The sequence below is a fragment of the Petaurus breviceps genome, unplaced genomic scaffold, assembly GCF_028583685.1.
Source record: "Petaurus breviceps papuanus isolate PSGF00001 unplaced genomic scaffold, PetGlider_PUasm1.0 558, whole genome shotgun sequence".
Taxonomy (NCBI): domain Eukaryota; kingdom Metazoa; phylum Chordata; class Mammalia; order Diprotodontia; family Petauridae; genus Petaurus; species Petaurus breviceps.
The window spans coordinates 2,746,941-2,773,728 of record NW_027186376.1 but is presented as its reverse complement, the minus strand read 5'-3'; the positions used below and the strand labels follow the sequence as shown (position 1 = coordinate 2,773,728).

At 47.1% G+C, this 26,788-nt stretch overlaps 1 protein-coding gene across 1 annotated transcript in view; it reads right to left on the bottom strand.

Annotated features, from left to right (window-relative positions):
• The window catches only part of EFCAB6 (EF-hand calcium binding domain 6), a 195,544-nt gene that overhangs the window by 65,987 nt on the left and 102,769 nt on the right, over window positions 1–26,788 (bottom strand). The window contains exons 18-22 of the mRNA XM_069102833.1: window positions 20,418–20,532; window positions 17,696–17,838; window positions 13,514–13,746; window positions 8,978–9,074; window positions 590–708 (exon numbers count right to left, since the gene is read on the bottom strand). Coding sequence (XP_068958934.1) covers window positions 590–708; window positions 8,978–9,074; window positions 13,514–13,746; window positions 17,696–17,838; window positions 20,418–20,532 — 707 coding nt within the window. The remainder of the gene's footprint in view (window positions 1–589; window positions 709–8,977; window positions 9,075–13,513; window positions 13,747–17,695; window positions 17,839–20,417; window positions 20,533–26,788) is intronic.

Genomic DNA, 26,788 nt, shown 5'->3' with positions numbered 1-26,788 from the left:
GGAGCTTAGAACAGGGAATGTCAGAGCTGGGAGGGGCCTTAGAACAAAGACCATCAGAGCTGAGAGTGAACATACAACAGATAATGTAATCTGTCAGACAACAAGAAGATTTCAGAGATCATATAGTCCAACCTCCTCATTTTACAGACAGAATAACTGAGGCAAGTAAGACTCTTGCCTCCTCTCACATAGGTCCACAAGAACCATGCTGAGAAGTTGAGCATGGGATGGTGACTCCCTGGGTCAGTGTTCTTGCCTCTATCATTTTTCTTCAGACAACTAACGTTGACTGAGTACCTTATACTGAGACTACGTCCATGTGAAAGAGATCTTATGGACCACAGGTGGCTTCTCTGTAAGGACAGGAGGCAAATGCTATTAAACACACACTCGTACCTGTGTGTGTGCCAAGAAGGGGTCCACCATCTGCAGAAGTGGAGGAACCTTTCCTCAGCAAGAATTCCATAGACCAATGACATCATATATCTGTCCCAGATAGTCCCTACAACTATCTCTAGCTCCCTAGGTCACTATGATGACAAATTGTCCAAAACGGTTAGAATGAAAAAGGACACGAGACTCTCCTCACCTTGCCCAGAGCTTTTCAAATTCCCTTGGGGTGATGGGAATGTCAAAACCGTACAGAGAATTCCGTATGTCCCTTCGTCGTAGAATGCCATTGCCCTCATTGTCAGTTTCCAGAAAATTCTGCAAAATAAAAAAGGGGTTAAGTAGAAACTCAGAAGAACAAGTGCAAGTCAGAATGTGTCTTCAGAGAAACAGAGACATCAACGCACACCTAACAGAAGATGGAAATTGTACCGACTTTGTCATTGCTAAGAATAAAATTTAGGAACAACTTAAAACATGCTCATTGTCTAAGGGCAGAGGATCTTCCAAATCCAATATCCTAGGATTCTGAGAACTCAAGGCTCCCAGATTCCAGATTCTGAGACCCCAAGGCTCTCAGATTCCATGATTCTAGGACTAAGACATAATCTCTGTGCTTATTCCTCTTGGCACAGGACTCAACAAAAATGAAAGTTGTAAAGTCAAAACAAGTTGCTTTCCTAGCCACTGGGTGAGGGTGCAATTTCTGGAAATGGATGCCCCTTCATTCAACAATTGCTTCACCAATCTGACCAAGCCAAATCTTCTGTGGTCAAACAGACACATTCCTGTTAAAGAACCGATGAAGTCAATAACTCGGGTTTGAGTTATTGGTAGTTTACTATCTCAATCAATCAACATTTATTAAGCACTTACTGCATACCAAGCACTGTGCTGTTGTGGAGACCTAAAAGCCAAACTATTCCAGTTGTCTGTAGGCTAGGAGAGGGGACATGTCTCACCCAAGAACTCAGCCAGTCAGTGCCCTGCCTGGCACTAGAAGCCCACCCCCCTGAGTTCTGGGCTTCAGCCCCTCCCCACATGCTTCTCCCTCACCTCACCTGCTCCTTCTCCCTCACTAAGCCACCATTGGGGGAAAGAGAGTGATGGAAAAGAGGTCGGTCTGGCTCAAAAGCTCTTATTGTTGACAGCAGATAACCCCCTCTCCCTCCTAGGAAAAGGCATTGTGCTTTAATTGTTGCATGGGGTTGCCTTGGTCAAAAAGAAAGAAAAATCAGATCTTCTGGAATGATTCAAACCTCACTAAAGGAGAATCATTTTACGCCTCTGCGTGTCTGCAGCTGACAGCCCACAATCCCAACTCCTATTTCTCTGGCCCTTTCAGGTTTACAATGCAATCTTCTCACAGCCCTGTGAAGTGAGCAGGGCAAGAATCATTTTGAGAAGCCCTGTGGAGGAAGAGCTAAAGTTCCAGACTTGGAGTCAGAAGAGCTGGATTCAAATGCTAACTCAGACACTAATTTTCCGGGAGTTATTTTATCTTGGTTTCCTCGTGTGCAAAAAGAGGCTAATGATACTTGCCTACCAATTCCTGGAGTTATTGACAGAGCTGGGAGCCAGCTCAGAACAGGGAATGCTCTAAGGGTCTTACAGTAAATGGTGAGGTGGGATCTGAACCCAGGTCTCAGTGACTCCAAGCCCAGGGCTCCATCCACCATGCACAATGCTGCTGCCTGTATCAATGGGTGTAAGGGGGGAAAGGAGAAGGGCCAATGGCTCTTCTGGACTGGGAGGCACCAGGGGGCACTGGGGATTTGAACTGCACAAGTCAGCAGCATGGGATCAATCAGCCAAAAGGGGACCTGGCCCTCAGGCTGCAGGACCAACAGAGTCCAGTGTGAGAGAGGGCTGGGTCTGGGTCAGGGCACACCTGAATCTCAGCTCTGCAGAAAGGCATTCACAAAGCAGAGTCTGCCCAAAAGAAGGTGAATAGAATGGGGAGGGGACCAAGCCACACAGGAATCACTGGGAGGAGCTAGGCTCATTTCAGCTGGAGCAGAGAAGCTGTATGGAGACCACTACCCCACAGGAAGTGCTGGCTGGCCCCTGGCCACATCGAGGCCCTTGGCCTCCTCGCCACTAACTGACCACAGGGACCAGTCCAAACTTCCACTTCTCTCCACCAACCCCCACAGCATCCCCTCCCTGACACTCTGCCCAGGACTCACCAGAGTAATGGAGACCATTCTCTGTGAGCCTTCCCTTCATCGTCATCTCCCTTTCTCTCCTCCTTTCCCCAGTCTCTGACAAGGAGCCCCCTTCTTGCCAAGGCCAATCCCTCTACACGTGCCCTTGGTCCTATCCCCTCCCATCTTCTCTAGCAAAGTTCTTCTTGAATGATCTCATCTCCAGGGTCTCATTATCTAGCAACTCCTTCCTGGATATCCAGGACTATGCCCAGGGCTCCTCCATCATTAGCCCCATCTTGCCCTAGGTCTCTCCTGCCCTTCTCCACTAAACCCCTTGAAAATTTGTTGAAAAGTAGCATTTTCCCTTGCTCTTCTCTCACCTTTCTAACCCCTCCACAGACTGGCCCCTAATGTCACATAAACAGAAGATGTGCCCTCCATAAAGGACAACAGTTTAAGGCCTCCCTTTGCCTCCCTTTGACACTGAGGGCCCTCCTCTCAGCTCTCTCTACCACCAGTCTGACTGCTCTTTCCAGGTCTCCTCTAATGGGTCTCCATACTGACCTGCCCACTGACCAGGGAATGGCCCCCAAGACTCTCCTGGACCCTTTCCTCTTTTCTGTTTTATACAGTTTCATTTAGGAATCTCATCAGCTCCCATGGCCTCAGTTACTGTTTATCCTCAGTTTATACTCAGATCTGTTTATACAAGACTAGTCTCTTTCCTGAGCGTGGTCCTACATTACCACTGCCCTCTGAACACCTCCAACATCTCCCAAGACAACTCAAACTCAGTATGTCCAGAAAAGAATTCAGTGGCTCCCCTCCTCTGGACTTCTCTGTCCCTGGGGAGGGTCCCACCACCCTCCATCACCAGGGTCCTCTTTGGTCCTTCTCTCTCATGCCATAGAGTCGATCCCTTCCCAAATCCTGTCATCCCCTTTTCTATACCATCTCTCACCAAGATCCTCTCCTCTCTATTCTGTCAGTCACAGAAGCTCCCCAGGAGCTCCAGGATCAGCAGAAGTAGCTGAACATGGAGAGCTTTTCAGGTTTGGCTCCTTCCTGCCTTTCCAATCTCCCTTCCACAGATTCGGGGATCAGGCCAATCAGCTTCCCATCTCTCTGCCTTTTCCCAGCATGTTCCCCAGGTTTTGAATGTTCTCCCCCCTCACTTCCAGCTCCTACAATCTCACGCCCTCTTTAAGAGTCAGCTCAAGCCTGTCTTCGGTAGGCAGCCTTTCCTTGTGCCTCCCTCTCCCACAGGGGCTAGTGTCTTCCCTTCTAAGATTGCCTTCCATCTACTCTGCCCATTGCTTCTGACTTAGTGGGGTCATCTCTCCATTAGAAGGAGAGCTACCTGAGGGCAGGGCCAACTTGGTTTGGGTTGGCTGGTTGGGCAGTTCTGGGCACACCAGGGGCCCTTCATTAATAAGCAACAGGGTAGCTTAGCCATGATCACTATTGTCTATGAGGAAGGAGACTCAGAAAAGAGAACTTGGACCCACTCCAGTTAACTTCTGAGGGCAGAGCTCAAGAGCAATGGGCAGAGGGAGGGAGGCTGAGCAGCCTTGCCATCAGAGCTGCTGGGGTAGGGGGGTGGCGAATGGGCAGTTTCAGGCAGCTGGTGAGCTCACTACCTGTCCCTGGGAGTGGCCAAGCAGCAGCTGCATGGTCCCTCGAGTGTACTGGATCACAGGCAAGAGAGGGGACCTCAGGGACTCCTTGAGGTCTCTGAGAGCCAACAGGTTTACAGATTCATTTTTCTAGGGTTCTGTGAGGCTGTGAGATATGGACCCCAGTAGCATCTGAAGAATGGAAAACAACTCGAATCCTGCATTCTTCCTACCGAATTATGCTGCCCTCCCTTCTCCTTATAACATGGACCTTTCTGGACCAACCTGGGGGCTTAGCTGCTATTTATAATGTTGTTTCTATGGGAAAGTGAGTTCCAAGTTCCCAACAACCAACTTGCAAATTAATTTTTGGAACATGGCCCATTTGCAAGTTGGGGAGAACAGTTACTGCGTGAGTAACGAAGACTAAAATTACTTTTGCTTTATTCAATCTCTTTAATAATAAGTGAGTGGTGCTTGGCTTTCCCAAATGTCCTGAGACTGGTTAAAGCCTCCAACTTCCAAAAAGGCATCTCCTCAGTGCACTAAGACTTCAAATTACGAGGACCACAGTAGACTCTCGTAAAATAGAAGAGAAGAATGGGAAGTGTACTGAGCTGGCACTTAAAGAGATCTGGGTTCAAATCCTGACTTTGATACTTTCTAGCTGGAGACCTGTGACTCAGTTCAATTCTCTGAATCAGCTTCTTTATCTGTTAAAAAAAAAAAAGGGGAGGTGTGGGAGGGGGTTGGACTCACTGACCCCAAAGGTCCCCTCTGGCTCTACCTCCCATGATGACTGTCCCCATTTTGAAGGGTATGCCAGGACATTTCACGACTAGGGTTCAGTTCCCAAAATCATGGAGACAAAAATGGAAACTGCCATCTGAGTCGAAATGGAGAATTTTCCATTTGGCTGGTAAATGCTTTGGAAGATTCACACTGAGGGCGTAGGAGCCAATCTCGGCTATTTCAGCAGCTAAGTCAATGAAACACTTCCACAGAAATGGTTCCAAGTTTCAACTCACTGTGTCTCACTTAAGTTCAACTCAGAAGACACTGGATGTGGGGCCTCGGAGGTTCTTGTGGCAGGTAAATAAGGGGTGAATAAGAGCCAGAGCTTGCTGTTCTCACAGGATACATTCCGTCTCCCACCCCTGCACCTTTGCACTGGCCATCCCCCACGCCTGCAGTGCCCTCCTCCATCATCTCCTCATAGAATCCTCTTCCCTTAAGACCCAGCTCAAGTAGCCCCTTCTGCACGAAGCCATTCCACATCCCCCACTCGATTTCTAGCGTTCCCCTATCTTGTCTTTACCTACCTTATATATTTGCATTTTATTATCTTTGTATTACAGTAACATGTTGTGTTATAGTTGTAGATATTGTTACACTGCATACATTCACATATGTCTTTGTCCTCCCCTCGTTAGAGCGCAAGCCCCTTGATGTGGAAGGATTGTTTTATGCTTCGCACAGCATCTAGCACACAGCTGGTACTTAATTAAGGCTTGACGGATCCCGACTGGCTTTTTTTTTTATCCTTATGCTGACTCCCTGAATACTCTAAGCCTCAGAGACAAATGCAGCAACAAGCTGTCACCAGGTCAATGCCCTCCCTCTCCCTCTCATGTTCTCCTTTTCTCCTCCCTTGCTCATCCACCACCCCAAGAGAAAAAAGAAGCTAATCTGAGGGCCAGAGATGTCCAATTTAACTACTTGTGCCTTTAACCATGACCCAGAGAAACAGCTCGGCCACAACCCCTGCCCCCTCCGATTCCCTCTTTTCCAAGAATAAAAGTGTTAAGGGGATGGAGGGTTGGCCATTGCTCTGGGAGCCCACAGGAATCCCAGAATGGGATTCGAGAGTCAAAAACAAGAAAAGAATTCTAGATCAGTGAGGGAGTCCCAGACTCTGCTCCAGAGCCCTGACAGTAAAGATGCCCTCCACAACACTGTTCAGAGTGTCTCAGGACAGGGAGCTCACTCTGTCATGACTCAAGTCCATTCTCTCCTATCCCCAGCCCCCCAGTTCTAAGTAGCACTTCCTTATTTTGAGAAATATAAAAGCATAAATGACACTTAAAAAATCAGGACCCAGATGGTGGCTCAAGCCCAACAAGGTCAAAGTCAGGGTCTGAATCAATGAAGAACCATCCAAGGAAGGCTTGGAGAGACCCCTCCCCTGGGACAGCAGTGTGATAGGAGGTGGTGACCTGGATTTAGGAGAGACAGGTTCAAATTTCACTTCTAATACTTGCTAGTTAATATGAACATGGGAAGTGGCTTCCCAGCCATCCCTTGTCAATATGGCCCCAACATCCGTAGCTGGCAAAGGGACTTTCCATCTTTTAGATGAGGCAGATTGAAGCATTGCCTCACCCTAAGTGACAGGTAGAGTGGAGTGTCCCATCCTCCAAGCCAAGGACTGCTTCATGTTTGACTTTGGACCAACAGTGAATCGTGCTCTTTTGGGAGAAGGGGGGAAGAGGATAGATAGGTAGACAGGGAACTCCAGGTTGGGAATGTCCTTTCACCAACACAGATCAGCTGCTACTGTGCAACTTTCAAGCTAAGAGGTCCTTACACACATTAGGAACTTAAATGTTTGGACTGACATTATGTAAACACTTTATAAATTAAGGACTTAACATTTGCATAATTATTCTAATTCAAGTGTATAGGATGCACTATGGCTTCTTAAGTATTTCCCTCCCAACAGCCCATCTTTCTAGACTAATTTATTCCTCCTCGTGCACTTAACCTCCCAGCCAAACTGGCCTAATCGATGTTCCCCATACAAGCCGTTACTCTCTTGCCTCCAGGCCTGTGCCCAGGCTGTTCCCCCTGCCTGGAATACTTTTTCTCCTCCTGTCCACTCCTCAGAATCTTCAGCTCCCTTTTAAGTTCAGCTTGAGGGCTACCTTTGACATGAGACCTTTCCTGAGCCTCACCCTCCCCAAACTACTTTATGCTTTTTTTTGTACGTGTAATAAAGATTTGAGTGAGATCTTGGGATGTGTAGTTCAGGGAGATGAGCATCCCACCCCACCCCCTCCCAGCCTGGAGAGCAATTTGGGCCCATCTTTGAGCAGAACTCAGTCACAACCCAGAGTTCTGAAAGAGCCACAGCCTGAGAGGATGGAGGGAGACCTTCAAAAATGGGCAGCAGCAGCAGTAATGGGGTCTACCTCCCCCAACCCTGGCCCTCTCTACCCAGACCTTCATAAGCTGATCCAGAAAGAATTAAGGCAACAGGAGAAAGGAGAAAGAAAAAGGTGCCATCACTCCCCTCCAGGCAGCTGGGGGAGTGGCCGATGCCTTTCCAGGAATCCTCAAGGAGGGCTCAGGCTGTAGCCACTGGGGCTCCTGCCTCTTCAAGGCGGGAGGAAAGCTCCCAGAAAACTGCCTGACACTTTCCCCAATCTCCACTCTCACTTGCTCCTTTGCCCAAATGTTGGCAGCAGCATCTCTAATGAGGTCATATCTGCAAAGCCCCGGGCATGGTACCTAATCAATGCTTATTCCCTTCCCCACCTTCCCCATAACCTGAATTTCTCCTCATTCAAAGCCTTAGGAAGTAAAATTTTAGATTAGGGCAGCAAGCGAAAGTTCTACCTCGATCCCAGGAACTCTCCCAGCTGGGGGCTCTGAGCCGTTATGACTGTCCTGCTAACTCCCTGTTAAACATGCAGACACAGATGGGAGCACATGGACCGCGGTCCCTAAACTAAAGAAAGAATTCCTTATTTTAACAGGGCTGATTAAATCTCCCAATTTACATCTCTCCAGAAAGGGAACAGATAGGAGAGGGTGGGGAGGACTGTCCTCCAGCCAGCAGCACCCTCCAACAGCCCCAGGATGAAGTGTTCAGCAGACTCCTTGGGGTGCCCACCCCTGGAAGGGAAAGCAGGGCTGCTTATCTTTGTAGCCCCAGCACCCCACAAACATTAGGCACTCCCCTGCTTCTCTCTTAGACCGTCCCTTTGTCCCTCTGCCTGCCCTTCAAGCTTCAGAAACTCCCCCTCCACAACCCGGGGAGTGTGACCCCTGCTGCCTAGCCTGCCTGCCTAATGGAGTTGTGCTGATAACAGCCAGAATTTGAAGTTTGCAAAGAGCTTTAATCCAAGGTCTCAGATCCTCACAACAATCTCAGGAGGGGTGCTATTATCTCCACTTTACAGATGGGGAAACTGAGGGTCAGAGGGTTAAGTGACTTGTCAAGGGTCACAGTAAGTGTCTGGGTTGAGACTTGAACCCAGATCTTCCAAATCTACAATTTAGTCCACTACCACACCCCTCTGGAGTAAGGCCAGGCATCTCCATCCACATAACTGCAAAGAATCACCTTTCCTCGTGTGGACTCTCCCGAGGCTGAAGGATTTAATCGTAAGATTATTTTACAACTGAAATGTGTCCTCACAATGTTGGCGGGAAAGTTACTCTCCTCCCCGAACCTGTCTGTGCCTCGGAAGAGATCTGGGGGCAGGACAAGCCCCCGAGCCCCATTGGAGGATGGCCAATGAGTGGTTCCTATCGAGCAGAGCGCTCGAAGGCTGCTGGCACAGCGCATCCCTGCTGGGGCACGGCGATCCCGGCGACGTGGAAAGAGAGGGTCGGGGCGGCTAGGTGGCGCAATGAATAGAGTGCCGGCCCTGAGATCAGGAGGACCTGAGTTCAAATGCGACGTCAGACACTTAACACAAAAACTAGCCGTGTGACCTTGGGCAAGTCACTTAACCCCAATTGCCCTCCAAAAAGCCAAAAAAAAAAAAAAAAGGAGATGCCGTCTCCCTTTAGAGAACACAGCCTCCTCCTTACCTTAGACAAGTCGAACCATCTGTTTTTTGCTTCTGAAACAAGGTAGCTATGAGCCTGATCACAAGCTAGCTCTGAATCTGTGCTCTTCGGTTTGGGCCTTGAAAAGGGAAACAATAATATTAAATGACTGTTTTCAGTGTAAGGGAACCGTGAACCCCCGCGGGCTTAGCCCCCCCCCCCCAGGACTTCCCCCACTCGGTATCAAAGACACTGTTTCGCGCCCATTATTTCACATCTGGTCTAACTTAATTCTTAAAACACTGGCTTATTTCCCCAGCTGCATGTTAGGGAAGTCTTCCTAAATTTTCTCTGAGCGCGTTTATTTTCAGATGGATGCTGTTCAGCTCTCCTGCAAGCCCCACAAAACAAATGGAGCTCATTTATTCTCTGAGAAAACCAACAGTGACAATAACGAAATGTTCGATGCCTTAGAAGGAGACCCAAGGACTTCGAGTTTCTCTCTGAGCACGAGGAGGAGCCAGACTGCGCGCTCACTATGGCCACAGGGGCCCCTCGGTCATGAAGACTGAGGATCCGGCATCACAGGCGCTGCACTGACACGCACAGAGCTCACCATGGCTTCTACAGCCTGGGAGGAGAAAGGGGGCCAGGGAGCCGGGTTCAGATCCTGACTCTGGCCCAAGACAAGGCTCTCTCACCTTCCCTCTGGGAACTTCACGCCCCGCCCCCATCCCCTTGGCTGCAGAATGGAGGTGATTCGCATTTCACTTCCTCCCAATTGTAAAGAAAATCCAAGGGCAGGGGCAGGTTGGCTGGATTGGGAGTCAGATGACCTGGGTTCCAATCCTGGCTCGGCTATTTCCTAAGCTGTGCGACCTCGGCCAAGTATGTTGCCGAACATCTCGGGGCCCCGGGCTCCTCAAACGAATAGGAGCCCTCCAAAGTCACTGTGGGCCCTAAGTCCTGCTCCAGGAGCACCGATGATGAGGCCTCCTTCCAGGGTCTCCCTGCCTCCAGTGTCTCTGCGGCCCAGTCAGCTCTCCCTCAGTTGTCAATGTTCTATCCCTAAAGCACAATTAGGAACGTGCCACTCTTCCATTCCAGAGGCTTCTCCTGCCTTTGGGGTAAAAAGTCCTTTGAAAATCGACTTGCTGCCACTCACCCTCTTTGGCCTCTTTCTTGTTCCTTCCACCTCCAAGCCTTTGTCCAGGCTGTGTCCCCAGGCTCGAAATGCTCACCCTTCTTTACCTCTTGCTCCTTGCAGAGCTCACCTCAGATTCCCTCCTCTATAGGGGACAGACTCTCAGGAAGAATCTTCCACCCCTCAAAGCCCTGAGGCTGGACATTAATGAGTCTGTCACATCCAGGTGTCCCGGATGCTGACCAGAGGAGGTGAGATGCCGAGCCACCACACCCAAGTCAGGGACTTTGGGAGAGCAGCGACTAAAAGAAAACCAAAAGCTTGGCATCTGATTGGCTATGTGGGTAAGGGAGAGCCAGGATTCCGGGTACTGCTGAGGTTCTAGACCTCAGAGACAAAGCTAGTGTCCAGGCAGGACTTGAATTCAGGTCCTCCAGACTCCAAGTCCAGTGCTCTCATTTCTAAAGTGACTTTGCTGTTGTTGTTGTTGTATACAAAGTGCTTTCCTCAAAATATTCCTGTGAGGGAGGTAACTGGAACCCTCTGGACGTTGCCACCACTCAACAGTGGAGCTGGAGACCCTCGCCCCCACCCTGGCTCTCCCAAGGCTCCCTCTTCCTTGCAGTGGGCTGCGGGTACCTGTACCTGTGCTGGCAGGTCGGATGGTTCCCCAAAAGGGCTGCCACTTGGTTACAACTCACCCTCAAGATCCTCAGGAAACCCCCAGGGTGGGGAAAATATGTTGACCACATAACAGTAGCTGCTAGACATTTGCATGGTGCTTCTCATTTAAACATATCATCTAGTGACACCACTAATTCTTAATCATCAAACATTCACCAACAGAAGGCAAAGGAACAATAATGCTATCCTAACATAGCTATCCACTATAAACATGGATCACATACTCTTACCAAAGCAGGTAGTGTGCAGGGGTGAAGACAGAGAAACCAAGCTGTGACACTTAATTCTCCCAAGAGGAGGGAAATCCACATGCCTGTGGTAACTCAGAGCTCTGAGCTGAGGGCCTGGATATCCCTGGTCTCTTTGAGGAACCAACCCCACACATCACCTCCCAGACTATATAATGTTTCTTCTTGGCATCTTCACTCTCCTGCTCAATAAAGCACTTCCCTTTACTCCTTCGTCACTGGGGCCTAGTTCAAGGCTTTTAGTAAACAGAAGCCTTCGTCCTGGGATATGCAGCACTTTCTGGGCCAGCCTGCTGTCTTGACTGTGTCCTGAGACAGCATTATACTTTTTTCAGTGAAGAGTTTCCTTAAAGCTGGGACATGAAAAGCCCTTCAGGTCAGCTCTCTTAAGTCACAGCTGACAATAAAGGGCAACACAGGGAAACCCGTGAAGGATTTCTCACCCACCAATTTATCAATGGTGCTAGACAGCAAGGAAAACTTTCTCTAATCAGCTTGCCTCCTCTAATCTGCTCCCAGCATCACAGCTTTCCTCCAGTCAGATCCACTCCCTGCCACCTAAGAGGACTGTGTATCTTTCTCTCCTCAGCTGGTCTCAGTTCAGAGCAGCTACTACCGTCTTCTTTTGTTCCCACTCCTTTCCCTGTCTCTGTTGACTTCACAGCTATCAGTTTCTGACTTCTGTACAGGCTCTAATGAAAATACCTACATTCCAGTTCCCTGACTTTTCATCTAGTTTCCCCTGCCTCTTATCGGAGACTGCTCACATACTAATTCACCTCTAATTGAGGCTGAGAAATTCAAAATACACATTTCTGTCAAATGTGACACAAGTCACATAAGACTGTCTCATAATCATCAGAAATTTCTATCATGGTTCCCCAGTTCCAACCACAAAATTCGCATAATAGTTGTGTAAATTAGCCATGTAAATTAAAGGTGATGATGCATTTGAGCCATATTTGTCTTTAAATGGTATGTTTTCTCCTGCTGAGGAGCTGTTTTCTCACCATCCTATGCTCAACATTGGGTTCTGGGGTGGGGAAGGAGAAAAGTGTTCAGTGTGGGGGCTCAGGAGTGCTGGGACTTCATTGTATACATCCTCACTGACCTCGAAAAAGAACATTAAACTCTTGCCCATCCTACAGTCACAATGCTTCTTATATCTCTCCCCTCCTCTCCACTCACATGTCTACCACCCTCATTTAGTTCCTTGCCACCTCTTACTTGGATGACTACCAAAGCCAAGTAACTCTAGTCTCCATGGCATCAGCCTTTCTCCCTCCATAACCCATCATTGAAACAGCTGTTAAAAGAATCTAGGAAACAACCAGATGAGCTCATGTCATCCCCCTGCTCCAAGATGGCTCCTTATCAGCTGTGGGCAAATCCAAGCAAGTCCTCCCCCTTAGGACCTGGCATTGAAGGCCCTTCATGGGCTGGTGCCAGCCCACCTTTGTGACCCCATTCACTTTCTCAACATCACAGCCTCCCACTACTAGACTACTGGTGAACTTTGCCCATTTTCTCCAGCCTTCACTTGCCCCTTGACATTCCCACAGTTGGTCCTCCATGCCCGAATGTGCCCTCCCATGAGGATTCTTCTCTTCCTTTAAGGCTCAGGTGCTACCCCTTGTCCTCTCCCTTCCCACCATGACCTCTGGGCTCCCCTCCAGCCTAGATCTTTTTCTCTCTTGTTCCTTCAATCTTCTTGTACCCCTAATACCTGGTTTCCTTCTGAAGATCCCCCATCTCACAGTCCCCTCACTAATACTGGCTATTCCTACCTCCCTTGCCCCCAGACACATGGGGCACAGAAGGTCCTTGGTTCCCACTCACATGGTTGTCCTCTGCCACCATCATTTCCCAACCACTCCTCTTTCTTTCAAGTTCCATCCATCTTGTCCAGATTCTTGCCACTGCCATTTATGGGCTTCTTTGGGTCACTCTCCCTCCTTACCAATAAGCTCTATTCATTGTTCACCATTTTTTTCCACCCTAACTCCCCCCCCCCTTCAAAAGCCCCAGCCTCCAGACTCTTCAGTTTCCATGACTTCTGCCTTCATCCTCCTCCAACTATGCAAAGAAGTGGCATAGGTCACACTGAACTAGACTGGCCACAGATACTGGACTTCCAAATTAAGGGCTCTGATTCTGTGTTCTAAGCCTCTGTTCTAAAATCTCTCCCAGCTCTGACATTCCCTGTTCTAAGACCCTCCCAGCCCTGAATCCCCTGTTTTAAGCTCCTCCCAGCTCTGACATCCCCTGTTCTAAGACCCTCACAGCTATGACATCCCCTGTTCTCAGGCCCCTTCCAACTCTGCCATCCCCTGTTCTAAGTGCATTCTAACATGCCTGCCTAATGGGATAGATTAGCAATTGCCTCTGTGAGGCAGACCCTTCTGTCCTGCTCCTTTTGAGACCATAGCCGGCATGTCCCATATGAACTCTGTTCCTAATGTAGAAGCAAAAGGCAGAGTCTGTCTTTCACTATGAACTTACCTGATAAGCCTTTGTGGGGGGTCATCTTTTTTGAACTGTTTCTTCTCACATAAGTTACGAAATTCCCGATAGTTTAGCGTTAAGCCTGGTTTCAGATTCATCGACTCAAGCAGTCGTATAAACTCCTCTTCTTTCAAGGTAATCAGCATGTGATGCAGCATAGTTCTGAAGTCTGTCATGTTAATGATGCCATCATGGTTTGTGTCCGTCTTGTAAAAGGCAGAGTAGGCATCCTTAAAAAAAAATGTGGGGCTCCTTGGGCTTTTGTTTTAAATCCAGGTGGCCCTTCTGTTATCAATGAAGTGGCCAAAAGAATAGTGGGTTTGGAGGGACCTGGTTTCCAGTACTGATTTTTACATCCAGAAACAACTGATTTAATAATTCAGCATTCTAAAAACCTGAGAACATGAATTACTTGAGGAAGGAATCCTTATTTGATAAGAACTTTTGGGAAAATTAAGAGCAATTCGGCAGAAATTAGGTTAAAACCCCCATACTACACCATATACTCGAAAAAGGTCAACATAGAGAACTGAATATTAAATATCACACTATAAAAATTATATGAAAACTGGATCAGGTACTTTTAAGAGGCAGAATGGCAATTACTAACCAGACAATGGGTGGAGGTCATCAGAAAAGATATAATTGATCATTTTGATTACATGAAATTGAACAGCTTTTTCATGACCAAATCAGTGAAGACAGGATAAGAAAGGAAATGGCCAACTAGGTAAAAGAAAATCTTTGCATCAAACATCTCTGGTGAGGTTTCTATATCAAAAATATCTAAAGAATTAACACTAATATAGAAGACCACAAGCCAATCTCCATTGGATAAGTGGTGAAAGGATACAAATAAGCAGTTCTTGAAAGCAAAACCAGAAACTACTGACAACTGTTTGAAAGATTGTTTCAAATCACTAACGACATGAGAAATGTAAATCAAAACAGCTCTGAAGCTTCATTTCACACCCAGAAAGTTGGAAAAATAACAAAAGATAAGAACAGTTAATGCTAAAGGGGTTGTGGGGAAATAGGCATGCTGATACATTGTTGGTGAATTAGTGTGACCATTTTGGAAAACAATTTGGAATTATGCTAATGAAGTGACAAAAATGTCAATACCCTTTGACCTAAATATAAATGCTACACAAGATATGTACTCCAAAGAGGTCAGATAAAACAAACTTTTACAATCTTATGTAAGTTATTTGGGACAAGTAGTAATTTTTATGTGGCAACATTAATAACCATAAGCACTTCTGACATAACATAAGTGCTTCTGAGCACAGTTGGCTAACTCAGAATATCTGACTGATGAAAGCAGACTAAAGAAAACAGCCATGTTCACACACTTGAATTAGTTCTCTATTGGATGAAGGGCTAGATTCTGAGTCAAACTTCACATGTTTCATTTCTCTTACATTTTTTAGTTCTGTGTTTTTTTTAAATGAATATTCCTCATGCTTCCATGGCAGTGATTGTTAGAGATATGACAGGGGCTACTGATGAGAAGTAGAGCCCACAATGTGATTAGTTCTGGCAAAGTGCAATGCCAAGAACTTGAGAAACCATTGCTGTGAAATAGCCTAAATAATCTTCAGAAAACAAGCAAAGACATTCCAAGGGACTTAGAATCTGGGTAGCATTGCTACTGATTTCTCTACCATGCATCAGAAGCTTTTTGACTGCTATCCATTATGATAAAGAGGAAATGCTGGTCATGGGCAAGTCGATACAAGGACTGAAGTCCTGAAGATTGGGAAAAGGTCCTCTGTACTGATGAAAAACTTCTACCAAAACCATTGGCCAAAGAAGTGCTGGTGAGTCTGTAAGAATAGCTGGACATTTCATCAAACACTAAAATATTCACTCCCCCAAAATACATATTTTGGGAATTTTTAAGAACAGTAGACTCAGGAGTCTTGTCCCTATTAAGAAAATGATGACCTCTGACTGCTGGGAAAACTGGAACATAGTATGGCAGAAGTTGGGCATAGACCAATATCTAACACCATACACCAATATAAAGTTGAAATGGGTGCATGATTTAGGTATAAAGGACAATACTGTAAACAATCTAGGAGAGCAAGAGATAGTTTACCTGTCAGATTTATGGAGAGGGAAAGACTTTATGATGAAACAAGAGTTAGAGAGCATTATAAAATGCAAAATAGACAATTTTGATTACATTAAATTGAAAAGTTTCTGTACAAACAAAGCCAATGTCACCAAGATCAAGAGGGGAATGGAAAACTGGGAAAGAATCTTTACAACCAATGTCTCTGATAAAGGCCTAATTTCTAAAATATACAAAGAATTGAGTCAAATCTATAAGAATACAAGCCATGACCCAATTGATAAATGGTCAAAGGATATGAACAGGCAGTTCTCAGAAGATGAAATTAAGGATATCTATAAGCATATGAAAAAATGTTCTAAATCACTAGTGATTACAGAAATGCAAATCAAAACAACTCTGAGGTAGCACATCTCACTGGCCAGATTGGCTAGGATGACAAAACAGGAAAATAATAAATGCTGGAGAGGATGTGGAAAAATTAGACCTAATACATTGTTGGTGGAGTTGTGAACTGATCCAGCCATTCTGGAGAGCAATATGGAACTATGCCCAAAGGACTATAAATAAGTACATACCCTTTGACCCAGCAATGCCACTTCTAGGGTTATATCCCAAAGAGATCAGAGAAGTGGGAGGAGGACCTGTATGTACAAAAATATTTATAGTGGCTTTTTTTGTGGTGGCAAAGAATTGAAAATCAAGGGTGTGCCCATCAATTGGGGAATGGCTGAACAAGTTGTGGGATATGAATGTAATGGAATACTGCTGTGCTATAAAAAATGAGGAGCAGATTGACTTCACAATAACCTGGAGAGACTTATATAAACTGATGCTGAGTGAGAAGAGCAGAACCAAGAGAAATCTGTACACGATCCCAGACACAAAGTATGTGTGACGACTAACTTCAATAGACTGGGCTCCTCTCAGCAATGCAAGGTTGTAAGACAACTCCAAAAGACACATAACTGAAAGGGCTATCCACATCCAGAGAAAGAGATGCTGAGTCTGAATGCAGAGTGAAACAAACTACTTGGTCTCTTTCTTTTTCTTGTTTTCCTCTTTCCCAAGGATCATTCCATCAGTTATAATCCTTCTGTACAACCTAACTAATGACTAATGTGAAGGTATTTGTAGATCCTATATCCGAGTGCATGACGCCATAATGGGGGTGGGAGAGGGAGGGGAAGAAAATTTGAAACTCAAGGGACTGTGGAACTGAATGTTGTAAAATAAAAGTAAATAAATAAACAACAACAAAAAATGATGACTTCTGATGTTCACATGCTGAGAAACATAATTGTTCCTGGATGACAAAAATTCCTGGCTGGAGATGGAATACTGCAATATTACCTTGCACCATTCCACACATAACAAAAGATTAAGAGGAGTATGGAAAATCTTAAATGAACTGATGCAAAGTGAAGTGAGCAGAACCAAAACACACTATACAACGTCTATAGCCATGTAAATGGAAAGAGAAACACATGCAGAAAAATCAAAATCAAGTGCCATGAAATTATAAAAACCAAACCTGACCCCAAAGAAGAATATAAGGATGCTCCACTCTCCCTAGAGGTGGGGTGCTGCAGGTGTGGAATAGTGCACACAATGTTGGGCTTGGCTCATGTGCTGGTTTTTCCAAACTTTTTTTTTTCTCTTTTTTGTTATATGAGATGCAAGGAGGTTGTCTATTGGGAAACAGAAGTGGCATCCAAGAGAAGAATGCAATGCAATGTGTTTAAAAAAATAATGATCCTCTATTTCTGGAGCTCTTTAAGGTTTATAGGGCACCTTCCTCACTATAATTATGTGAGATGGAAACATAAGGAATAACATCCCTGTTCTGGAGAGGAGAAAACAGAAGCTTACAGAGGGGGCACAATTAGCTCCTGATCACACAGAGATAAATGGCAGATCTGGAATCTGCACTGATGTTCATTCACCCATGTTCTCGACAGACTTCACTGCTCCCTGGAATAGTCCCAGGGGTCAGTTCAGCCCACACATGAGAACACTGTTCATGGAAAGAGCCCAGGACAGGAAGGGGAAGGGCAGGGAAGGCAGGGGGGACAGAGGGCTGGGCTGGACTCTCTCACCCCATAAGTTTCCTTGATCTTCTTGGGAAAGTTCTTCAGGCATTCTTCAGCAGATGTAAAATGACTCTCAAAACTACTCTTTGGAGTAACAGACGTTGGCACTGCCAGGATCCCAGAGGGCTCTTGTCCACTGGGCTTCCCATCTGAAGCTATTCAAGAAATCAGAAAAGGCCAAAGGTCACGAGGTCCCTGCTTGGTCTCTTGGAGCCTGGCCGCCATGTTTGTTCCAATTGTATCGGGGACAAATTCCAAAAATCAGTCAGCCCCTCCCTCACAAGGCCTTCCTCTGGTACCAGATCTCTGCCCGATGCCCCAGCTGCAGCGTCCCCACCCTGGGACATTTGGATGCATTTCCTGTTCATCTGTATTTACTCATCTGTATTCATATGGTCTCCCTTCAATGGAGTATAAGCTTCTGGAGAGCAAAGGCTTTGTATCCCCAGCACTTTACAGTAGGTGCTTAATAAATGCCCATTGACAAATTCTTAGGCGGTTTAGTTGTGGTCTTTACTGAAACCTAGGATGTTTGAGCTGGAAGGAACTTTACAGAGATCATCTAATGTGGAAGAAGGGACATAAAATAAAATACAAGGAAACACAAAGGGAACTTAACACATTGGAACAGTTATCAACATATTTTCAAGACTGTCTGGGCCAGTTCAGCTCCATCATGAGGACACAGATTGCCCAGGATCCTAGAGTGAGGGATCTAGCTAGAGGGTCACAAAAGATACTGTGGGAGACCCCTAACTCTGAGGTCCAACCTCCACCACCAGCCTGGACAAGGTCCTCCCCAGGCCAGAGTCTTCTCTGACATCAAAGGAGGGCCCCTGAGGCCTTTCCCTTCCAGCCCTACCCTGGGATGCCACAGCTGAGGTCTCCTGACTCCTACATTGGGCCTTACTCCATCACACCATCTATAGTACTCAAAGACATAGATCCCATAAAAGATCCCCTAAAAGGGACCTCAGAGGGCATGGAGACTGACCCTCTGGTCCTACAGGCAAAGAAACTGGAAGATGAGGCACAGGCCCAGCAAGGGGAAGCAGAGTCAGCATGGGAGGCAGGGGTCCACCAGCATGGGACTTCACTACCACAGAGGAATAGGTGGGACAGGCAAGATGCAGGTGCTGACAATGGATGCAGACCAGCTGGGACCTGCAGAGGGACTGCAGGGGTCTGGCGCCTCACAGGCACTGGTTCCATAGGCCCAGAGCCACGTCCCTCATCTGAACTTCTGCCCACATGGCTCTGGTCTCTCCCACCTCCAACCTCTACTTGAGGCAGCTGCCAAAGCAATCTTCCCCAGATGGGCTCTGGCCATGGCACTGCTCAGCTCCTGGGACACGGCTCCTCCCCCCAGGCCCTGAGCTGCCCCCGCCCCAGTGATGTATGATGTTGGAGAAGAGTCCAAGAGCGCTAGGGCAGAGAGAGAGCCACACACAAGTAACCACTGCTGACTGCTCTGGGGTCCCATTGCATTTGAGAGAAAATCTTGATCTGTCTCCAGGAAGATCACCAGCACCAAGGTCGGGTGGGGCCAACCTCCATCTGGGATATGCTAAAGAAGAGAGGCGATGTGGCAAATGCCTTCTGTAAAGCTGAGGGGCTCCAGCTCCTATATCCTCAGTCTCTAAGCTCTTTCAGAGCTCTACTCGTGACACTTCACCTCCTGGGCCTCGGTTTCCTTCTCTGATGAATGAGGGGCTTGGACCAGATGACCTGTGAGGTTCCTTCCAGCTCCAGGTCTCCTAATCTATGAATAGCAAACCTAGATTTAGGGAATTCAGGGTGGAGGGAAATTCTTTAAGTTTCTAGGACACTGTGAATTTAACATACTATCCTCATAATCATATTAATCTTATTTTGGTTTAACTGGGTACAGATCTCCCTCCTTGAAAAGAAAGTCAGGACCTGGTCACTGCCATCAAAGGCCATCATCTGAATGGCTTTTTAAAAAATCCAAATGTAGTTAGATGAAGTTGGTGAGCACCAGTCCTGAGAGGGTGACATGACAGGCCCACCCTGAACCATAATGGTCCTGCTCTCTGCTCAAACACTGCCTTGTTGTTACACACACACACACACACACACACACACACACACACACACACACACACTCATATGCATGCATGCAGTGCCTGGACAACACCCCTGCTTTCCTCCTCCTGGTAGAATCCCTGCCCCTTCAAGGCCCAGCTCAAGGACCATGTCCTGAGCTTCCCAGCAGCTCCCCTCTTCTGAAATTACCTTACATTAATATGCATTACATTCAATATTTTACATTTATGCACATATGAAAATATTGTATCCCCCAATAAAATGTAAGCTCCATGAGGACAAGGCCAGCTTTCCTTTTTGCTCATTCCAATCAAAAGGCACAGCACTGGGCATAACACAGGAGCTTGCCCAGCACTTGTGAGAGAGTGAGTGACTGGGGGCATCGTTCATCCATTTACCCAAACTTGAACTTAGCATCTGTGGCAGCTCCAACTGCATCATTTGGCCAAGAATGCTGATCTTTCTGGCCCTAGGGCTCTGGCCAACCCCAGGAGTTCGGCCTGTAATCCTGTGCCCTTTGCGACTGCTAGTGCTGCCAGGCCCCTGGCAAGCTGAGTGACTCAAGCTCAGAGTCTGCTGGACCGCTGCGGGACAAAGGAAACAGCCCAGCTGTTCATACAAGATTTGTTTCAGGCAGTATTTGCGTCTTACGTTTAGCTACCTTCAAATCCGGATGCAAAATCAAGGTAGCTCAGTCCTTCATTTTTATATCCTATTTTTTTAACCAGCAGGCCAAACTGTTCATCATCCATAGGCATTCCGTAATCTTCCAGCACCTGGCAGAGAGAGAAGAAAAGGAGAAGAGAGCTAAGTGCCTCCACTGGGTGGTTCAGCTGGCACCTTGGCATGGGCACTGCCCACTGCTGGGAACAAGGACCAGAAAGAAGTGGGGTGTTTGTCTTAGCCAATGGCTTCCCCAGTGTGGGCTGTGAGTGACAGGGATTGATTTCACTTTTACACAAAGAATCCAAAGCTAAATCAAGTATGATTGGTAAAGCACAGTTGCCTCTTAGGAGGGGAAAAGTGTGGAGCAGGGAACAAGCATTGGGCTGGGAGGCCAGACAGCTGGACTGGAGAGGACCTGCTAGCTGGGTGACCTTAGCTGAGTCCCCTCCCCTCTGTGGACCCCAAGATCCTTATCTGAGAAATGGTGGAGTCAGACAAGATGATCTGAGGCCCCTCCTGCTCAGGAAGCTACTACTCTCATTCTAAGCATAAAAAATGTCAACTTTATTGTAACTTTCAGGCAAACACTTGAACAATCCTTTGCTCATGACAACATTAGCCAGGCCAGACTTTCCTCCTCATGAAGTCACCCAAAGCCTCCAAGTCACTCTCGGTCTCTCCCCTAACAAACACAGAAAAGAACATGGCCACCAAAAGGATTCTAACCTGCTTTCTGGCTCAAGACACTGGGTAAGGGGAGGCTGGTTTAAAAAAAACAAAAAACAAAAAAAAATCCACCTCCTAGGTTTTGCAAATGTGACTGCAGAGTCTTGGGGCAGCCCTCCCCTGGGGAAGCTGATTGGTTGGACAGGTCAAAGTAGGTGCTGATGTCACAACACTCCATGCCAAATGGTCAGTTAGTTAACTATCTTTCCTGAGTGCCCCGCCCACTGAGACCAGGGGATGGGAAACTAGTCAAGGGAAGCCAGACCCCAAGGCTCTGTTCTCCTAGAACCTGGGATCTGAAAGGAGCCAACAGGGTCGGGGCTCTGGAGAAAGAAAGCCATGAGCTCTCCCCCTCCACCCCCCAAAGAAACACACAAATGCACACTAAGGACCACAGTGTGAACCATGTGTGAACCATGGACAGAGGACCAGGAGCCAGGTGGAGGTGAGGAGCGCAGCCCCCCAGGAAGGTGAGTCTTGGGTTAGGTCTCCAAGGAAGGGAAGGAAGGAGTGATCAGAGAGAAGGGGAGATAACATTCTAGGCACCCAGAAGGGCAGGATGCTCTTGGGAGACTTGTGTGCTGCCCTTGATCTCAGGAAACTCATGGCCTGCAACACAGGGGAGAAGGGAGGAATGGAGGGAGAGGCAGGGATAAGTACAGAAAGAAATATGGTTTAGATTATGGTTGGCGCTTGGAAGGCAACTTGGCTTAGAGCCAGGAAGATCCGGCTTCAGATCCTGACTCTGACATTTACTAGCTGGGTGACCTTGGGCAAGTCACTTTCCATCTATAAAATGGACTTAAATGCCCCTGAAGTCCCTTCCAGTCCTAGATCTATGACCCTACTGTGAGTGATGGTGGTGGTGAGTCGTGCCTAACTCTTCATGACTTCATTTGAGTTTTCTTGGCACAGATACTAGAGGGATTTACTGCTTTGTTCTTCAGCTCTTTCTCCAAATGAGGAAACTGAGGTAAACAGGATTAAGTGACTTGCCCAGGGTCACACAGTTAGAAAGTATCTCATGCCAGATTTGAATTTAGAACTTGCTGACTCCAGGCCTGGAACTCTAGGCACTGCACTACCCAACTGTCCCTGTGGTAAATAGGAGCATGATAAAGGCACAGGAGATGAGATGGGAACAAATGAGCCCCAAGTAAGGGAAGGTGTAAAGCATTTATTAAATGTCTGCTGTGCACACAGCTCTGGGAATACAAAGATGAAAAATGGGCCCTGTTCTCAAAAAAGTTTGAGCTGCTACTAGAGGTATTGGAGCAGTCCACCAAAGAGAGAAGATGGGAAATGACAGGTGGATCAGATTCTTCAACTGGAGAAGCAGAAACAGGCCCCCTCAAGGACAGTGAAGAGCCCAGTACCAAGACCTCTGGGAAGGGAGAGGAGTCCAATGGGGGCCCCAGGGCATAGAGAGAGGATAGGCCATAGGGAGCGCCATCACTGGCCACTTCAGGAACTCTGTCTTTATCGAGAAAGAGAAGGCAAAGGCCCCCCAAAGGAAAGCATGGGGAAACCCAGAGCTGGGTCAAGGTAAACTGAAGGCAGGGTCCAGAGTGACCATGAATAAATCACCTGGGTCATAGCACAGGAGAGAAAGTTGGGAAGGAGGTGAGACTGAGCCAAGCCCACAGTCAAACTCAAGTTGGACAACAAGAACTGGTGTGGGATGAACTGAAATGAGAAAGGTTTCAGTCCTGCCGACTCTTTGCAGCCGTATGGGGGATTTTCTTGGCAGAGATCCTGGAGTGGTTCTCCAATTCCTCCTCCAGCTCATTTTACAGATCAGAAAACTGAGGAAAACAGTTAAGTGACTTGCCCAGGGTCACACAAGCTAGGAAGTGTCTGAGCTGTGAGCTCAGGTCTTCTCACTCCAAACTCTTTACTCTACACTGAAGGAAGGATAGCCGATTGCTATCTAACTGGCCTTGAGCAAATCAGGTAACGTTTCTGGGCCTCAGACTCCTCATTTGTAAAAGAAGGGACTTGGACTAGATAGCCCCCAAGGTCCCTCCCATCGCTATGTCTATGAGGCCGTCCTTCTGTTATCTCCGAGTCACCCTGTTGTCATATTGTCTCCCCATTAGACTGGGAGCTCCTGGAGGGCAAGGACTATCTTTTACCTCTCCTTGTATCTCTAGCCCTCAGCACAGTGCCTGGCAAATAGTAGGTGCTTAACAAATGTTTATTGACTGACTGAAAAAAATCACAGTCTTCAGGTTGAAGGGGTCCAGAGTCTTACCTAGGGCAGTGGCACCAGTCATTGCATTGCCAGCGATGAAGGGAAAGCCCCCAGTGGTGATGGAGAGGAGAAGTCACAGGACTCGATAGGACTAGGGAAAGGCTTCGAAAATGAACCCAGCATTCCCTGGAGGGTCTTAGAGAACAAGGGGAATGATATATGTAGTGGGAAAATATGGAGTCAGAGGATCCAAGTTTAAATCCTAGCTCTGTCACTTTCCATAGATGTAAACTCAAGGCAAGTCATTATTTCTCTCCAGGCCTGTTTCCTGAACTGTAAAATGAGGGGAATAGACTAGATGACCAACCAAGGGTTTTTTTTTTCATTCAGTTCAACAAGCATTTATTAAGCACCTACCATATGCTTGGGGCTCAAGGTAAGGATTCAAAAATTTAAACATTCCCTGCCCTCAAGGAACTCACTTTCTATCAGGATGAAACAACGCAGCATCCTAGCAGATGAACTCACTCATTTTACATGGGAGGAAACTGAGACCCAAAGCAGGCTGAGTGACTTGTCCAAGGTCCCACAAGTAGTTTATATCAGAGATGGGCATTGAACCCAGTGCCTCTGGCTTCATTCACATTGAGTGTTCCTTCCATTGTACCACAATGCCTCCCAATGTACACAAGCTAGTATATGTGCATGGTATCTACAAACTAGATGCAGTGATGGGGGGAGGGGAGGGAGGGGGAAAGCAATCAGGACTGGCTTCCTGTAGAAGGAAACATTTAAGCTGAGCCTTGAAGGGAGCTAGAGGCTCCAAAAGGCAAAGGTATGGAGGGAGGCTTTCTAGGCAAGTACAGAGATGGGGGAAGAAGATGAGTGAGCTGAAACAAGAGAGTGCATGAGGAGGCGTGGCATGTGCCATTAGTCTGGAAAGGGGCTTGGAGACAGATGTCAGGCAGAGGAGTTTCTAGCTCCAGTCATGATCCCCACACAAGCCCTCTCTAGGTCTCAGAAAGGGCTAGTTGCATTCTCAGGTCAGGGTCAACTTCAAATCTATAATCCTATAATCCTTTCTCTTGGCCCCTCACTTGTAAAATGCAAGTGAGGAAAGGAGAACTAGAAAAGTTTTAAGGTTCCTTCCAGCTTCTAATTCATGATTCAAGCTACTTCAAAACCCTACTCCCCTTCCAGGAAAGATCAGGGAAGCTGGTTGATCATTAGCAGCCCATTGCAAATGAATTCTCAAATACTCTGTAAACTGTTTCCAGCCTGGAGATTATTTCAGGTACATCCTAGGCCCCCAATTATCAATCTACTGAAAAGAGCTGGGAGATGGGTACATGTGTTGGCAACACCCAGCCTCTGTCCACCATCACCACATTGCTACTTTCCCATATGGGCAAATAGGTCCCAGCACTAGAGGGGAACCTGGCCCACCCTGGGAGCAGAGCATTGGCTCAGGTTGAATGTTCAGAACATGAAGCTTCAATCTACAGCAGAACATCAATCTCCTCTGTCCCCCCTCCCTAAGCCCCAGATGAATATATTGGCTGATTTAAAGAAAATGTAACCTTGGCAAATAATTACATGTCAATGTTTTATTGGGAATTCTTCCTGCCCAGTTCTTTCATTAAAAGCCCCCACAGAATGGAGACAGGAAATGCCCCCCCAAGATGCTTGACAGTGCCTGGGGAAAGGGGTACAATTCTGAATGCCCCCAGAAGGCTACCCAATATCTGTAGAGGGTGGGATCAGTGCAGATCACCAAGCAGAAACAAGAGGGGAAAAGAAAGAAAAAAAAAATACAAATGGTTCTCATGTTCCTCAGTCTCTCCTTGCTCCACTGACATTTCTAAGATGAAGAGAACAGCCAATCAAGATTTATTACAAGCCTCATGGAAGCAGCTGTAATCAGAGCCTTCAAGGAGAGATGTCTCAGAGAACTTCTTGAACAATGGGTATTAAAGAAGGTTGGGGCAAAAGACAGGATTTCTTGACATACTCCCCCATCCCCTTGGGTCTATGCTGGGAGATGCCTTCCAAAGACTGATCTGAAGGTAGAAATGTCTTCCTAAAGCACAGGATTGACTACCTCTGCCCCTCCAGGCTGGTCCACCACCCAACCCAGCCCCTCCACAATTAGCTCTGGGCATTTTCTCTGGCTGTTCCCCCTGCCTGGGACACTCCCTTCTCATCTCCACCTCCAGCTCCCCCCCCCTTCCTTCTTGAACTTCCCAGTTCCACAGGGAGTCTTTCCCAAAGCCTCTTCATTCCAGGCCCCTCCCCCCACCCTGGTATCCCCGATTTATCCTCCACTGAGCTTTTTGGTACAGATTTGCTCACACATCATCTCCCTCATTCAATATAGCAAGCTCCTCGAGGACCAAGATTGGCTTTTGCCTCCTTTTGTATCCCAAGAGCTTAGTACAGTGCCTGGTACATTGGAGGAGCTTAATAAATGCTTACTGATTAATTGATCTTGGGCTGCCCTGGGGGAAGGGAGGAAGCACATAACTAGATCCCTATGTGGGCTAGGAACAGGGGAGGAAGCATCTGCCTACCCAGAGATGCCAAAGTATTCTGCAGACTTATTTAAGATTTGTAACTTGCTGCTGGTATTTGATACTAATAGTTGGGCAGGAGAGGGGTCCATAGCAGGAACAATTGAGCCCCCAATTGTGTGAGGACATGTTCATCATGGGGAGAGAGCTGGTCCAGATCAGTCTTGGAGGAGGAAGAGAATCATCAGTGGGAAAGCGAAAGACTAAACAGATAAAAAGTGGGGAAGAGAGAGTAAGACTGCAGGGAATGAGCAGAAAATAGGGTTAGGGCAAGTGTGGAGCTGACTAAGGAGGCTGGAGCTGAGAGGGACCATGGTATGATGGAGCATAGGAGTCAGAGGAGAGTTCCCTTTCCAAGTGCATGGGTCCCCAAGTCATGATACTAAGATTGGGGACCCACAGTCACATCCAGCATCTCACCATCACCCATTGGATCCATTTCTATGACCAAGAATTCTAAAATTCCTCCATCTGACCATAACTTCTATCATTCCATCTCTCCTTGTGTCTTTGACACCTCCCTACAACTCTTATTCTTCATCTCCAACCAGACTTCCACTCTACATACCCCTCAGGACTCTCCCAGGACTTCACCCATGCTCCCACTTTACTCTGATCCCTTTACGAGACGTGAATACCTCTCTGCTTGGGTCAAGAAAGGAACGGAATCACTGGCTCTGAACAAAGCAGCTGGACAGCCTCTGACGGCTTTAAATAGTAAGCCCTACGTGAAGTTCAGCAGTTTACCTTCAAAGACCAGAGAGATTGCTGGTTGGGAGCTCTACCCATAGAGGAGAGCCCTGCAGGTGAGGGGAGAGCAGAAGATTTACACACACACACACACACACACACACACACACACACACACACACACAC